Source organism: Physeter macrocephalus, unplaced genomic scaffold, assembly GCF_002837175.3.
Source record: "Physeter macrocephalus isolate SW-GA unplaced genomic scaffold, ASM283717v5 random_642, whole genome shotgun sequence".
NCBI lineage: Eukaryota > Metazoa > Chordata > Mammalia > Artiodactyla > Physeteridae > Physeter > Physeter macrocephalus.
This window is the reverse complement of record NW_021145805.1, coordinates 18,361-34,274: the sequence shown is the minus strand read 5'-3', so window position 1 is coordinate 34,274 and position 15,914 is coordinate 18,361. Positions and strand designations below refer to the sequence as shown.

At 51.5% G+C, this 15,914-nt stretch overlaps 1 protein-coding gene across 1 annotated transcript in view; it reads left to right on the top strand.

The window, feature by feature from the left end:
* Window positions 1–1,408: 1,408 nt before the first annotated feature.
* COL26A1 (collagen type XXVI alpha 1 chain) overlaps window positions 1,409–15,914 on the top strand; it is a gene marked incomplete at its 3' end in the record, with an annotated part of 31,803 nt that continues 17,297 nt past the window's right edge. Inside the window, exon 1 of the mRNA XM_028485687.1 lies at window positions 1,409–1,592. Coding sequence (XP_028341488.1) covers window positions 1,409–1,592 — 184 coding nt within the window. The remainder of the gene's footprint in view (window positions 1,593–15,914) is intronic.

Sequence of the window (15,914 nt, the reverse complement as noted above, 5' to 3'; positions counted from 1 at the left end):
GGACACAGTAGAGCATCTGTTGCATAAACGGACGATGGAAGGTTGAACGTGTGAACGGTGGAGGGAGACGCATCCTGGGTTCCCATCCTGCCTGGAGCCCCCTACTGGCCTTGGCACAGCTGCTGAGCCCTGCTGAGCTGAGTGAGCATCCTGCACCCTGCCGAGCGTGACTGGGTGATACATTTAGGGGAATAACCCCCTGCCTTTCCAATAGACGTATTCTCCTGAGGGCTCCTCTGTTCCTGGCCTCAGTGTGCGGTCCTTTTCCTCTCCCTAAGCCCCAATAGCTTTAGTGACCCAGAGCCCTCGGCCGCCTGCTGGAGGATGGGGCGTGGGATGTGGACCCCCCCTGACCAGCCGTTCCCTCCTCCCCACCAGCCCCAGACCCTCCAGGTTCACGGCCTTGGCGATGTGATGCCGGCCTGCTGCCCGGTCTCCCGCACTTCCCAGAATGGAGCAGACTGGTGCTCCCTCACTTCGCGGACCCACAAGGACTCCAGCTACGGAGCTTTTGCAGCTGCCCAGAGCCCCAGCTGGGCTCTGCTGCTGGGCCTCCAAGAACTCACAGAGCTGGAGGCAGCCCTTCCTGGCCAGGTGTGGAGACAGAAGCATGGAGATGCTTCTCGAGACGTCTTCTTATCATCAGGTCACGAAGCTTGGAGGTGCTGTCCCCTTGCAGGCTTGCAGGGGTTCTGCGGCCTGCAGATGGCTGGTCCAGCAGTGCTGGCTGTCCATCTGAGGATCCCAGCTCCAGCCCCCCTGGCCTGGGGCGGGGTGGGCAGTGTGGATCGAGGAAAGAGCATTGTCCTGGGAGGTGGGCAGGTGGGGTGCGAGCCCTGGCTTCTTTTGGGTGATCTTGTCTAACTCCCATTTCTTCTTTGAGTCTCTGAGTCTGTCTCATTTTTAAAAATTTATTTTATTGAAATATAGTTGATTTACAATGTTGTGTTAATTTCTGCTGTACAGCAAAGTGATTCAGATATATATATATATATATATATATACATATATATATATTCACACACACATTCTTTTTCATATTCTTTTCCGTTACGGTTTATCACAGGACATTCTAGTTCCCTGTGCTATACAGTAGGACCTTGTTGTTTATCCATCCTATATATATAATAGTTTGCATCTGCTGAGTCTATTTTTTATCTTTATTCAAGGTAAAATTCTTCCTCCTCCTTTTTCAAAAAGTGAAGGATGCTTTGGTGCCTCCTTGTATTTGCACTTGGTCTGGGTTCTGTAGCCTTTGATCAAAACCGTAGTCTCCATGTCTTGTCCTGGAGGGGGCTGCAGTCGGCTCATAAACAGTGGTGCTAAATATGGGCACAGCCCAACCCTGCCCAAAGCATCAAGGAGCAATGGTTTCCTCAAAGTCCCCCGAGACCACCAACCTCCCAACATGGGGCCCCAGTCCTTCCAGGTCCATTGCTCGGCCGTGATTGAGGCGTCTGTCAGTGGGATCAAGGAGGGCCCTGTCACAGAGTTGATGTGCAAAGTTCAGGAGCCAGAGAAGGCCAAGGTCCGTCCTGGGAACTGCAGGCCATGCGACGTGATGCAGAGGGAGGATGTGGGGAAGGTGACAGGTGGGGGATTCGGGCTGGGGGCGTCCAGAGCCACTCTGTGAGGGTGTTGAAGGGCAAGCTGAGGGGTTTGCACTTGACACCACAGGTGATGGGGAGCCCGTTGTCCAGAGAATTTGAGACTTTCCTTAAGGGAGCTGGTAACAGCCTGAGGAACCCCGACGGGGCTGAGGACAGCTACAGGATGGAGAACTTGCAGAGGCCTGAGCCCTTCTGGAGCTGGCGTGTGGGCCCCAGGCTCTGGTCCAGCTATGCTCTTGACTGGCTGGGCTTTCTTGGGTAGATTCCTACCCTCACTGGGCCATTGTCCCCATCTAGATAAGATAGAGTTTAGCCTCAGTGGTCGTTGAGGGACCAACTATGGTTACAGCCATCATGGACTCCTGGGAATGCAGACCAGCCCCACTTCTTGGGAAAGAGGTTCTACGGTCGGTGAGAGATCCTACTGCTTTGGACCAATGGGCACCTGGTGGAGCCCTGGGCACGCCTGAGCTGGAGCCTTGGATTCCCAGCATCAGTCTGGGGAATTATGAACCAAGTTAGATTTGGAAACTACCTAAGTACCACTTTCCCTTCCCAGTAATTCCGACTTACTCTTTATATTCTGGCCGCCACCCTCAGGAAGCCCTCCTTGACTACCCTGCCCCACCCCCTTGGCTTCCTTGGCTCGCTGTTATAATGGTCCTGTACGTTGCCTCTCCCAGGGTCATGGAACTTTCAAGGGCTGGGTCTGTGTTCTCACTCCCTGAATCTTGAATGCCAGGGCCAGTGCCAGGGTCCTGGGCAGTGTTTGCCAAATGAATATCTGTGAGGTCATTTACTATCTATTTCTCCCAATGTTGGGCAGTTGTGAGTGCCCAGTTCTGTGTTCCGGAATTTTCCAGGGTCATTGCCATCTGGGGAATGCTCTGGGAGCTGATGGGTGCTGAAACCTGGCCTCCCGCTTCACATACAGCCTCAGGCCTGCCTCCCAGAGCTGGCTGCTGTTTCTGCCTGGCTCCCCCAGACCCTCACATGCCACAGGCCTCGGGGCTGGATGGATGGGTGTCCCAACTCTTGGCTTTTGAGTCAAGTCTCAACCTGCAGTGTCCTATATGGAAGGCTTCAGGGACTCTCCTGGCGGTCCAGCGGTTAGAACTCAGTGCTTTCACTGCCGGGGACCTGGGTTCAATCCCTGGCCTGGGAACTAAGATGCCACGAGCCACAAGTCTCAGCCAAAAAAAAAAAAAGAAAAAGGAAGACTTCAGAGAGTGTCATGATGTATAGTGTATCTGTGTGGGCACCTGCACGTGTGTTGTGAGTATATGTGCATGTGTGTGCCTGTGTGTGTATGTGCGTGCACGTTCGTGTGTGTGTGTGATCCCAGCATCAGATGCCTCATGCTCATTCAGAGCTTGGACATCAGTCCTTGGGGATGTATATGTGTGTGTATATATGTGTGTGAATATATGCACATATATATATATAATATATGTGTATGCTACATAAAGGAACTTTGGGCCCAAGGGAATTGGCTCTGGCCAGTAGCAGGAGCCCTTGTTCATAAAGGTGTGAACCCAGGGCAGAGCTCACACACTGAGAATCTCTCCATAATCCAGGCCCAGGTGACCTCTTAACATCAGACGACTGTGAATTCTACCAGCACTTAAGTACTACGTATTATTACCCTGTGCTTGGATCGGCTGGTTGGCTAGGAGGAAGATTGTATCCTTTTGCCTCATTCATCAGCATTTTCAAGAACCATTTCTTTTACATTTTACATAGAACTTCAGCTTGAAAAAAAGCAGGGAAGAGGTTGCCGGTGCTTCTGTGCCTCCCGTCCAGGGCAGAGACCAAGCGGGGGCCCGCAGGATCCATCCAGGCTCTGTGGCCCCCTCAAGCTCCGGTGCCCAGTAAGCTAAGGAAGCAGAGGGTCTGACGCTGTCGCTGTGACTGCCCGTGGTAGGCGGGGAAGTGGGTCCTGGGAATCTGGGACCAAGTTTTATACCTGAGCCAAAACAGGGGGAAAGGGTGGGCTCCTGTGTTACGGGGTGCAATAGCTGAGACGTAGTGAAAGAGGAGACAGGAAAAGTCCACCCCTGGCTTGCGGTAACGAGGAAGCTTGTCTGTCTGGACTTTGGAAGGGGACAAATAAGCCTGAGAAACCAAAGCCTTGGGCTTCAACCTCCCACAGGTTCAGGACTGAAAGTCACCCTAGTTCTGGGACCACCAAGTTGGTTCTGGGTTGGAGCTATAGATGAGTCCAGTGAAAAATCCGAAAGAAAATATTAGCTATTTAAATCTGGCCATGCACAAAAAGTAATAGATTGTGACCAAGGAGAATTTAGAAAATCGTTTCATGTGATTCAGCTCACTAACAGTTTAAGAGATACAATTCAACACCTATCCGTGATGGAAACTCCTGGCAAACAAGGTAGAGGAAGGAACTTCTGGCCTTGTAGAACTCGGCTACCGAGTCAGTCAATATCACGCTAGTATGAGTGAGTCGTTAGAATTGCCCCTTTAAAGTTGTGAACGGGATAGGGAGGTAACTATCACGACTCCACCTGATACCTTTAAAGGAATTAAAAGCAAATAGTTTGGGGGACTTCCCTGGTGGTCCAGTGGTTAAGGCTCCGAGCTCCCAATGCAGGGGGCACGGGTTCATTCCCTGGTCAGGGGAACTACCATCCCGCATGCCTCACAGCGTGGCAAAAAAAAAAAAAAAAGTAGTTTGGGAAACTTCTCTCTGACAAAAGGCAGCCTTACCAAAGGCAAAAACACAAGCCACAGACTGGGAGGAGATACTTGCAATGCGTAAAATTGACAACGGGTTGGTATCAGAAATACAGAAAGAACTCACGTGAATCAATATGGAAAAGATAGAAGAATCCAATAGATAAATGGGTCAAGAACACAGACAGGCCTTTCACGGCTGGAGGGGAGGCGCTGGGGAGAAATGGCTCCAAAACCTGTGAAAAGATGTTCAGCCTCATTAGCGGTGTGGAAAATGCAAATTCAGACCACAATGAGATAGCATTTCACACCCACCAGATGGGCAGACTTTTGTAGTCTTGGACGCTGCCTCTTGGGGCTCCTGGATACTGGGCTGACGGGGCGGTGTTAGAGGAAAAGGAGACCGGGTGCCCCGCACTCCCAGTAGGGAGTCTCATTCCAGACTCCTTTCGTCCTTGGACTTGGCTCTGGCTGGGACGGTGAGTGGTCCCAAAGCGGTGCTGTTTGGGTCCTATCCCAGCCCCTCCTCGCTCCACTCTTTGCCCCTCCACCCCAGGCCCTTGGGTTCTGCGAGACCGCTTCCTTAGAATCGGCCAGACTCCCTGGTCCGCCTGCCCCGCCCCGCCCCCCATATCCCTAAAGCTCAGAGACGCTGAAGGGAGGAGCGTGGGGCTCTCCCTCCCCGCATACTGCAGCCCAGCTGTGAGCAGGGAGCAGGCATCAGACACCGAGGCCAGCCTCTGGGGTTCCCTCACCTCCCCTGCAATGGCTCTGCTTCTGGCCCGAGCCTTCTCCCATCTGCCCCTTGGTGAGTCCAGCGGGGCTCCCAGGAGCCTGGGGTAGGGCCAGTGTGGACATGAGCCCTGTTCATGAAAAAGAAACTTCTCCCGACCAGGATCTGGAGGCGGGAAAACGTGGCCAATAAGAACCCCGACCCAGTAACCACACTCCGTGGCTGAGCAGAAGGTTTCTCGTCCCCCTCCTCTAATCTGCACGCAGATGGAACTGCTGAGCAAGGAGGATTGGCATTTCCAGATCCTGGGCCACATTTTTACCTTTCTGGGCTGGACCATCTTGCTCCTCCTTAATTATGGGGATTATATTATCTTCCTCTTAGGCTCTTCTGGCAGGAGAGAGGGATGGCAGAGTGCTTTGTAAGGTGTTGTGCTCCCAGTGGTAGTGTATGGACTCATTCTTACTATGGTGTAAATGACTAAGGGGGAGTAATGAGGTGCCTGCCCTGGGAAGGTGAAAAGGTACATACCCAGAACTGGGTTTTGGCCCTGGGTGGGCCACCACCTCAAATGTGTGACTGTGGCCATGAACCACTTACCACCCCAGATCTCTTTTCTCATCTGTTAAAAGAAAGGGCCCGGTGAGATAACCCTAAGACCCTTCTGGTCTTTACAATTGTATGGGAGATTTGCTTTCTAATATGAGTACAGATAATAGCTGCCTTTTCTCTGCACGCACTCTGTGCTGATCCTGCATTCTCTCTAACCGGTTCAGGGCCCTAGGAGGTGGTCTTGATTATCCTCATCTTTTGGGCCAAAGCAGCTGAAGTTCAGAATTAAGTAACTTCCCCAAGGTAACACAGGTTGTCGAGGGGCAGGGCCCAGAGAGATGACTAAGCCTTGAGCTATTAGGCAAACACTGTAAATCCTGCACAAACGCCTTTCTGTTGTTCGAATGTGTTTTAAGCTATTGGGACAGTAGGCGGAGGGAAAGTGTCTCTAAGAAAGAGTAAGATGGTGTGTGACTTGTGATCTAGAAAGTCAGATCAGGGGCTGGAAACTACAGGCAATTAGCAGAAAAATCCATCCTCAGTGAAGGTCTGTGCCTGATGAGGAGACTGGCCCCATCTCAAGTGGTCCTTTAGTTGCCATGACAACCTCCTCCTGTTGGCAAGGATGCAGTCCAGGTCTGACCCTGGGAGTCAGGAGTCTTGTCACCTGCCCACTCCTCCTCCCTCCGTGTCTCGACAGGAGGCCACGTGGGCCTGGGCTCCAGCTAGACCCACTCCTGGCTAGGAGGGTGGAGGGGCAGCTGACCAGTGCATGGTGGCCCCTGAGGGAGGGGTCAGGCCAGGCCCGGAAGAATGTAAGCCCCAGACATTGCCTGGGGGAGCTGAGTCCAGACTGCCCCCTGTCACGAAGCAGGAAGCTTCTGTGCGGGCGCTACGTTCCCCACTGGACGTGGGACGGGCCTCATCACATGCTGTTCCCTTGGGTGTCTGAGAACCGGGGGTGGGGATACCGAGACCCATCTACCTCTTGCCCACCTTGAACGCAGGGGGCAGATGGTGGCTGATGTGGGGGCGCCGGGCTCCCACCCCCTGCAGTCGGAGCAGCCTCTCTTTGATTTGTTACCTTTGGGGTCCCAGAAGCCACTGTGTGTAGGAAAAAGACTTCTTCCTTTTAAAAAGGCATTTGATGGGACTTCCCTGGCGGTCCAGTGGTTAAGACTCTGTGCTTCCATTGCAGGCGGCACGGGTTTGATCCCTGGTCAGGGAACTGAGATCCTGCATGCCGTGGGGCACAGCCAAAAAAAAAAAAAAAAAAAGGGCATTTGATAACTGCTGCTCTGGGCCCTCTCCAACATGAGGTCAGGCCCATGGTCCTCCAGACTGAGATTCGACCTCTTATAGAGAACTCAGGGGACCTGGTGTCAGAGGAAGCATCCCACGCTCATGTCCCAGCTCCCCTAAACAACCATCAAGAGGCAGATGGTGCCATGAAGAGACCAAGGCCTTTCCTGGAGCCCAGATGACCCCTGAATAAAAGCTGAAGCTACCTTGGGCCTTCCCCTTGCCTTTGGAGGGATAGAGACCCCAAGAGGGGAAGGGGCCTGCCCAGGTGCATGCAGGGAACCGTCAGAGCTGATTCCCAGGCCTCTTTGCCTGGGCTTCCTCTGATGCACTGCCCCGTCCAGAACTCCCGCCGGGGGACTTTGAATTCTGCCACCATTTTCCTCTGAAAGCCCCAAGACCAAAGTGACTATGGCCCCTTCTCGCTGTCTTTGGGGCACCTCATCTGTTTCCCCAAGAGAGCTCATCACCTCTCCTGAGCCTGGACCAGCGCTGCAGGAGGGGAAGGCCCCAGCCCGGGGCCAAGGCTGTGGGCGCTCTACCCAGCAGAGTCAGGCAGCCCCTCCCATATTCTGGAGGCTCTCGGTCAGCCAGCTTTGCTTTATGGCCCCTGAACCTTGACCTTGGGCTTGGAGCCTTGTTAAAAGGGATTCTTTCCCACTGACACAGAGTGATGGTGGCAGTACTGACGCCACATGTCCAAGAGGATCGGGAATCAGAGCTCGTCTCCCTGGGCTGTGCCTGGTGTCAGCTTTCAGATCCAGGCAAGGCTGCCTGCCAGCTTTGTGGGACCCTGGAGATATTTATGATTTCTTTCTGGATGAGGAAAAAAGAGGAAGAGCACTTCAAACAATAACTTCAGATTAAGAACACGAACCTCAGAAATCCAACCAAAAGAAGCAGCTGGATCACTGAACCCTGAAAGATAAAACATATGCAGGGATGACCCTCCCCCCAGTTTCTCGATCCCCCAAATGGCTGAAGATACTGGATCTCTTATTTCTGTTGTGATAAAACTCCCTTTAAGTCCTGAGGGATGTTCCTGGAAGGCTGGAAATCGCTCCGCTGAGCAAATGGTCCCACAGCCACCTTCATCCAAGCACCCCCCAGCTGTGGGGACCCTACTCCAGCCCCCACCAAGGACCAAGAAGTCCTTTATCCTGCGGGATTCTGGCTGTTCCATTCTCACGCCGTGGATTTCTGGGGACAGACTTCTCCCAGTCATGCCAGCCTGAAGGAAAGCCACTCCACCGCCCGTTGGGAGCAGTGCTGATGAGAAAGTCATTCATTTTGTCGAGCAAACCTGCCATCACCTGCTATAACTCACCTGTCCAGAGACAGCCATGACAAGGATAGAGCAGCCTCAGGGGGCCCCAGGTCCAGGCACTAAAGCGCACACACTTCTCTTGGGTGCACTCACCGACGCTACAGTTCTAACTCCCTTGCTTAGGAGGTTTCCAGTGTGGCCAGAGCAATCAGAAGCCAGGAATAGTTAAGGAAAGAGCACTGGCTTTGGAGCATCTCTGATCTGGTTCCTGACCCCGCCTGTGGGGCCTGGGGCAACTTCATAACCTCTCAGAGTCTCCGTTTTCATCATCTGTAACAGAGGAACCAAAACACCTATGAGGAGGATGCGTAATGCACATGGTGACGCCCGGAGAGCGTTAGAGATGCCCAGGAAGTACGGCTTTCGTTACTACGTCATCATCGACACAGAAAGGACTCAGGGAGAGCGGGAATCCAGACCCAGAATCCAGGGTTCAGGAATCCCGGTGGTTAGTGAGGGCGGACGGAGGGGTGCAGTGGAGACATTCATTTCAGGGGTGAGTGCCCTCCACACTTGGGTGCCCTGTGAGTGGTCAGCACAGGTGTGCTGTATCCCTCCACTCTGAGGGCTGGGCAGTCAGGTACTTCTTAGATGAGCTTCTCTCCAAAATGGTCCAAATACCAAAGGCTTTGCTGGCCAGAAGGCTGGATCTTTGCTGCCTGGAGGGTCCCGAGGATGCTGTGCTGTCTCCGGCTGTGCTGTCCTCCTGACGGCTTCTGGATATCCAAGCAACTGCCCCGCCCAGCATGGACCCAGGAGATTTTGTCCCTTCCTGCGTATCCTTTCTGCGCAAGCGCGAGTACCAAAGCCCATGGCAAAGGTCTGGATTGGGCCTCATGAATACACAGGGCAGGGACTGTTGTCCCATTTTATTGCGGAGGAAAGCTGAGGGCCCAGTGATGGGGAGCTGGTGAGCCAAGGTGGAACCAGGGCCTCTGCTCCTCACCTGGGCTGTGGATTACCTGAACCTACCAAGTGGCCTCTCCAGCCCAACAGGATGCTTCCCAGGGGATCACATTTCACCACAGAAGCCAGGGAACGGGCCACCGTGATATGATCCATTTGCTTGCAGGAAGCAAAGCCTGGCTCCTTTTCCCACAGGAGAGAGAAGGGGAAAGGTGGATGCACAGCTGATGTGCCTTCTGGCTCCAGTTACGGTTACTGACTCAGAGAACAAAAGGCTGAAAGGGAGCATCCAGTCCATCCCTGCATCTGACTGATGGGAAGCTGAGGCCCAGAGAGGGCTGCACTCTGCCTGAGGACACACAGCACAGTTCCTAATGCTGACCCCATTCCTGGTCCATCGGAAGGCGTATGCTCCCAGAGCAGGGGACCAGCCCCCTGGATTTAACAGCTCCTCCTCCTGCAGCCTCTTCTGGCTCATTTGGGTCCCCATGCAGGGTGTAGGTGGGGTGGGAGTGTTCCTGGCCTTCCCCAGAACACATTGGGGTTTTTACTGCAGTTCTGTGTGACCGGGGGAGGTCCTCTCCCACTCTGAGCTGCCCTTAACACAGCTATTAATTGGGACCATGGAGAGTGGGGCCTCACTGGCCACAAAGGTACCAAGAGATGTCAAAGATGTGAAAGGGCTTTGTAAATCCCGGGGCCCGTGGAAATGGAGACTCTTTCTGAGCTTCCACCCACGTGTCAGAAATAGGACCAGACACGGACTTCCCTGGTGGTCCAGTGGTTAAGACTCTGCGCTTCCACTGCAGGGGGCATGGGTTCGATCCCTGATCTGGGAACTGAGATCCCGCATGCCGTGTGGTGCGGCCAAAAAGAAGAAAGAAAGAAATAGCACCAGACAGAGACACAGACACAATGTGCACACAAATGTCCATGTGCCGAGACACTCCCATGTAGACCCCCTGCCTTAGACCTGAGTGTACCCACACGTGCTCACTCCCACGCGCCCTTGAAAGTCTGCCTTCTGGTACAGGGACGTGGCCTGTGGGTTGGTCTCTCTCTATGCCCCCTCCCACACCCCCTCCCCAGCAGCAGGACCCTGACCCTCTTGGAGCCACTGATGCTGCTCTGATGGCCCTCCCTGCGTGCCAGCCCCTCTGGCCCCGCAGTCCCCACCCCATGCCACTGCCAGATTGGGTTTCTTCTCAATAGGGCCCAGCTGCCTTCTGGGGAAGGGGTCAAAGGGACCATGTCATCCCTACGTAGCAGCGGGACTCTACTCACTTTTGGGGAGGGTCTCATTTCTTAAAGAATTGCATTTATTTAATTCCTGTCTTTTCCCCGCGGAAGTCGAGGGCCCTAATGGTTTAGAAAGGAAATGCCGTGGTGCCCTCAGCTGGGGTGAGGGGCCAGGGTGGCATCTGGGGAAAGGCTGTGGAGCCCTACCCCACAACCCTGGGGGTAGGACTTCCAGAGGACAGCAGGGTGGGGGCCACCGAGGGCAGGGCTCCAAGGAGCCCCCTGGGACTTCAGGCGTTTTCAGCAGGCCAGTTCCTGAGGCTGCCAGGATGATGGCTAAGAGCCAATGGCAGCCCCTGACTCCCTGGGTTTGAATCCAGCCCTGGCACCTACTAGCTGTGTGACTTTGCGCAAGTTACCTAACCTCTCTGTGCCTGGGTTGCCTCATCTGTAAAACAGAGATAATAATGGTTCTTCCCTCATTGGGTTGTTGCAGGAATTAGACAAATTTACACGAAAAGCGGTACATCAAGGTCTTGCCCTTCCATTAGCGTCTGGCAGATTGAGTGCTCCGTGAACTCCAGTTGCTTTTTCTTCTTTTGATCCTTATTATGACCTGCATGGCTCCACATGGGCCAGACCCTCTGCTCTTGTGAAATCGGAAGAGAACGTTTCCTCCCTTCCTCCCCTCCCACCATGACACAAGACAGAAGATAATGAACTTCAGCATCAAAACATCTTCCTTATCTCTACTTTAAACCCCTTCCACTTTTCCTGACTTTGGTGGAAATGGAAAACAGCTGCTCAGGGGCTGCAGCGCTTGCCGTGTACAGTGAGGAAGCTCCCGGCACAGAGCTGCCAGGGTGCACCTGGGACAGACGGCCCCCTGTGGGAGGAGAGCAGTCCCTTCCCTCCCCCGGGGCCCCCTGAGGTCCTCCAAGGCGGGCTACCTGGACAATGAGCTGGGGGTCCCCTTCCAGATCTGCTCACCCCCTCCCCAAGGGTGGCACGGCTGCTTCCCAAGAGGACACACGAGCATCTTTGCAGCCCCATATGATGGAGGAATATTCTGCCCCCATTTTTCAGAATACGAGAATGGGTGAGACATGGTCCCACAGGGAAGAGGGGTACACAGGAGGTTTCCCGTCCACGCCGCCGAGTGCTGTCAGCAAGGTGTACACAGGATGCATGGCAATTGGTGGGAAGGTGGATGCCTGAATCTGCCTAGAGTGGTCAAGGAAGGCTTCCTGGAGGAGGTGATGCTTCACTAGGAATTCGCTGATCAATGGGGTGGTTGCAAGCCATTTCTAGATGCGATGACAAGACAGACAAATGCTAAAGGCCTAGAAGAGTTAGAGGTGCTCAGAGCTTGGCAAGTAGCCCATCCCAGGGGTGGGGGTTGTCCTCAGGGCATCGGGGAGCATTGGAGGGTGACGTGTCAGGTTGGTGGTTTAGGATGAGCAGGACAGCAGCTTGACATGTTTTACATACACTGACCACACCTGTGTACTAGCGTCCAGCTCAAGAAAGAGAATATTTTCATCATCTTAGAAGCCCTTCTCCTGCCTCTTCTGGTAACTGCCCTCCCCAAGGTAACCGCTATCCCGCAGGCCACTGCCTTTGACCTGTCCTGACTGTGCTGGAACTTTCGATAAATGGACTCACACAGTGTGTGCTCTTTGGTGGGGGCGGGGGGTGTCTGTCATCTTTGTGAAGTTCATCCACGCGGCTGCACGTGGTTTGCGTGCGCTTCTTACTGTGTCAATAGTCCATTTTGTGAATATTCAATTTACCCAGTTGGCCACCGATGGGAATTTGGATTATTTATAATTTTTGGTTATCATGAGCAACGCTGCTCATTCTTGCACGTATCTTTGGTGAAAGGATTTATTCATTTTTGTATCTAGAGATGGAATTGCTGCTACTCAGCCCTATTAGAAACTGCCACATTTTAAAAATGTGGTTATTCCATGGACATTCCATTGATGCTCTCTTAGAGTTCCAGTGGCTCATACTCTCTCTGATACTTGCATTGTTAGTCTTTAATTTTAGCCATTCTTGTGGGTGTGGTTTAATTTGCATTTCCTGATACGGCTAATAAGTTCGCCTATGACTGTGGGCCATTTGGCATCTTTTTAAAAAAAATTTATTTATTATATTTTTATTTATTTTTGGCTGCGTTGGGTCTTTGTTGCTGCACGCGGGCTTTCTCTAGTTGTGAGCGGGGGCTACTCTTCTTTGCAGTGCGCGGGCTTCTCATTGCGGTGGCTTCTCTTGTTGCGGAGCTCGGGCTCTAGGGCGCGCGGGCTTCAGTAGTTGTGGCTCGTGGGCTCTAGAGCACAGGCTCACTAGTTGTGGCGCATGGGCTTAGTTGCTCCGCGGCATGTGAGATCTTCCCAGACCAGGGCTCGAACCCGTGTTCCCTGCGTTGGCAAGCGGGTTCTTGACCGCTGCGCCACCAGGGAAGCTCTTTTGTTTTTTTTTTAATTTCTTCACCATCACTAGGATGTTTTTATTTTTTTAAATTTATTTTTAAAATAAATAAGTAAATTTATTTATTTATTTATTTATTTATTTTTGGCTGCATTGGGTCTTTGTCGCTGCGCATGGGCTTTCTTTAGATGCTGCAAGCGGGTGCTACTCTTCATTGTGGTGCGCGGGCTTAGTTGCTCCGCGGCATGTGAGATCTTCCCAGACCAGGGCTCGAACCCGTGTTCCCTGCGTTGGCAAGCGGGTTCTTGACCGCTGCGCCACCAGGGAAGCTCTTTTGTTTTTTTTTTAATTTCTTCACCATCACTAGGATGTTTTTATTTTTTTAAATTTATTTTTAAAATAAATAAGTAAATTTATTTATTTATTTATTTATTTATTTTTGGCTGCATTGGGTCTTTGTCGCTGCGCATGGGCTTTCTTTAGATGCTGCAAGCGGGGGCTACTCTTCATTGTGGTGCGCGGGCTTCTCATTGCGGTGGCTTCTCTTGCTGTGGAGCACGGGCTCTAGGCGCGCGAGCTTCAGTAGTTGTGGCTCGCGGGCTCTAGAGCACAAGCTCAGTAGTTGTGGCGAACGGGCTTAATTGCTCCACGGCATGTGGGATCTTCCCGGACCAGGGCTCGAACCCATGTCCCCTGCATTGGCAGGTGGATCATTTGGCATCTTATTTTGTGGTTTTACGTATTCCAAGGACCTCTTCTACTCGGTGATAGGCCTCTTCATTCTCTTAATGATGTATTCTGATGAAAAGAAATTCTTAAATGTAATGTGATCCATTTTATCAAAGCTTTCTTTAATGTTAGTGCTTTTTGTGTCCTAAGAAACCTTTGTCTATTCTGAGGTCATGAAGGTAAGTTACCTATTTTTTCTAAAACCGTTATTGTTGGAAATTCCCTGGCGATCCAGTGATTAGGACTTGGAGCTTTCACTGCCGGGGCATGGGTTTGATCCCTGCCTGGTCTGGGGAACTAAGACCCTGAAAGCCATACTGCGCTGCAAAAAAAAAAAGCTGTATTGTTTTTCTTTTAACATTTAGATCTACAATCCATCTGAAATCGACTTTCATGTGTAGTGTGGGTTAGGGGTCAGATTCTTTTATTTTACTTTTCTATTTGGATGTCCAATTGACCCAGCACCATTTATTGAAAAGTCCATCCTTTCTCTCCTGTACTCATATGTGCCTTTTTAATAAACCAGGTGAATGTGTAAGTGTGGGTCTCTCTGTCTATCTTTGCACCAATAATACAGTGTCTTAATTACTGTAGTTTTATAATAGATTTCATTTCTGGTCCTAAAAGTCTTCCACTTTTGTTCTGTTTGTTCTAGATCGCCTTGGCTATTCTTGGACCTTTGCATTTTCATATATATTTTAGAATCAACTTGCAAATTTACACGCACACACACACAACATACACAAAGCCTTCTGAGATTTGAATGGGACTGCACTGAATTTATAGATCAAGTGGGAGAGAGTTAACATCTATAATATAAGGCCTTCCAATCCATGAACATATCTTTCCATTTATTTAGATCTTCTTTAATTTCTCTCAATGACGTTTTATAGTTTTCAGTAGATTTATTCCTAGATAATTTGATGCTTTTGTGAATGATGTTATTGTCAATATATAGAAATATGGTTGATTTTCTTTTTAATTGAAGGCAAGCTTTTTATTTTATTTATTTATGGATTTGGCTGTGCTGGGTCTTAGTTGCTGTAGGCAGGATCTTTTTAGTTGTGACCTGCGGGATCTTTAGCTGCATCGTGCGTGACCGAGTTCCCTGACCAGGAATCGAAACCAGGCCTCCTGCATTGGGAGCGCAGAGTCTTAACTGCCGGACCACCAGGGAAGTCCCGGAATATGGTTGATTTTTATAAACTGTCTTTGTATTCCATCAACCTTGCTAAATTAACTTAATAATTCCAATAATTCCTCTTTAGATTTCATTGGGGCAAAGATGCTTTGGGGTGTGATCCAGCCATGGTACAAGACCCAGCAATCTTGAACTCTGGGCTGGATGTGGAGGTAGAGAGGGAGGAAGACAGACTTGGCCAGTTAGGTCAGCAGAGTCTTTAGGGCCATGGTGGGGTGAAGAAATCACAAACTTCACCCATGTCCAGCCATGGTCCAGGCACTGTTTTCACATCACGTTGAGAGTTGCTGCCCCAGCCAGGGCACCTAGCCCAGCCCACCGTGGCCTTATGGGAATGGAAGGCCTGGGTTCTGATTCTGGCTTTTAATCGACAAGCTGTGTGACCTTGGGTGCGTTGCTGAACCTCTCTGAATCTCATCATCCTCACTCATAAAGGGAGGGACACATGCCAGGGTATTTCTGCCTCTCACCCTGTAGGTGACTCATGAATACTAGTGAATTGGTTTCACTCACCAGTGTTGTCCCTTTTCCCCACGGGGGGTTTCTGAACATTGCTGGAAAACTCTGCAGTCCAGGGACTGCTGGTGTCGGGGGTGGAGGTGGCCAGCTACCACTGTGCTCTGAGCAACTTCAGCACAGCCGGTCCTTTGGGGATTTGTGTTTCTACAGCCGTGACACCCATGCACGGCTGCCCCTCTCCAAGAAGAAACTCAAATTACTTTTCAATAAAAACTCTTGGCAGAAGTTCTTGAAAAAATATCTGGCTTTCTCTGTGATCCGTGATATAGAAAAAGATGGAATTTAATTATTCTGTCCTGTCCATTAGCCCCACGGCTGGGCCTGGCAAGCAGCCACAGCTCCATCCAACCAGCAGGCTCCCGGCCCCCAATGGGCTTCGTTGCTCTGGCATGTGTGGAGGAGCACAGGGGGGCCCAGGGTAGGGCCCCCATCTTTGGCCTGGCCTTGTCCTTTCCATGCTTCCTTCTGGGGTATGTGTCTTGGAAAAATCCGATCTGTCTGCAAGTACCTGGACAAGCGGCTCTCTACAAGTTAACTGGAAAGGTGGCTTCCCAGGCCCAGGGAAGGTTTTTTTTTTTAAATTAATTAATTAATTATTTTTGGCCGCGTTGGGTCTTCATTGCTGCACGCGGGCTTTCTCTAGTTGCGGCAAGCGGGGGCTACTCTTCG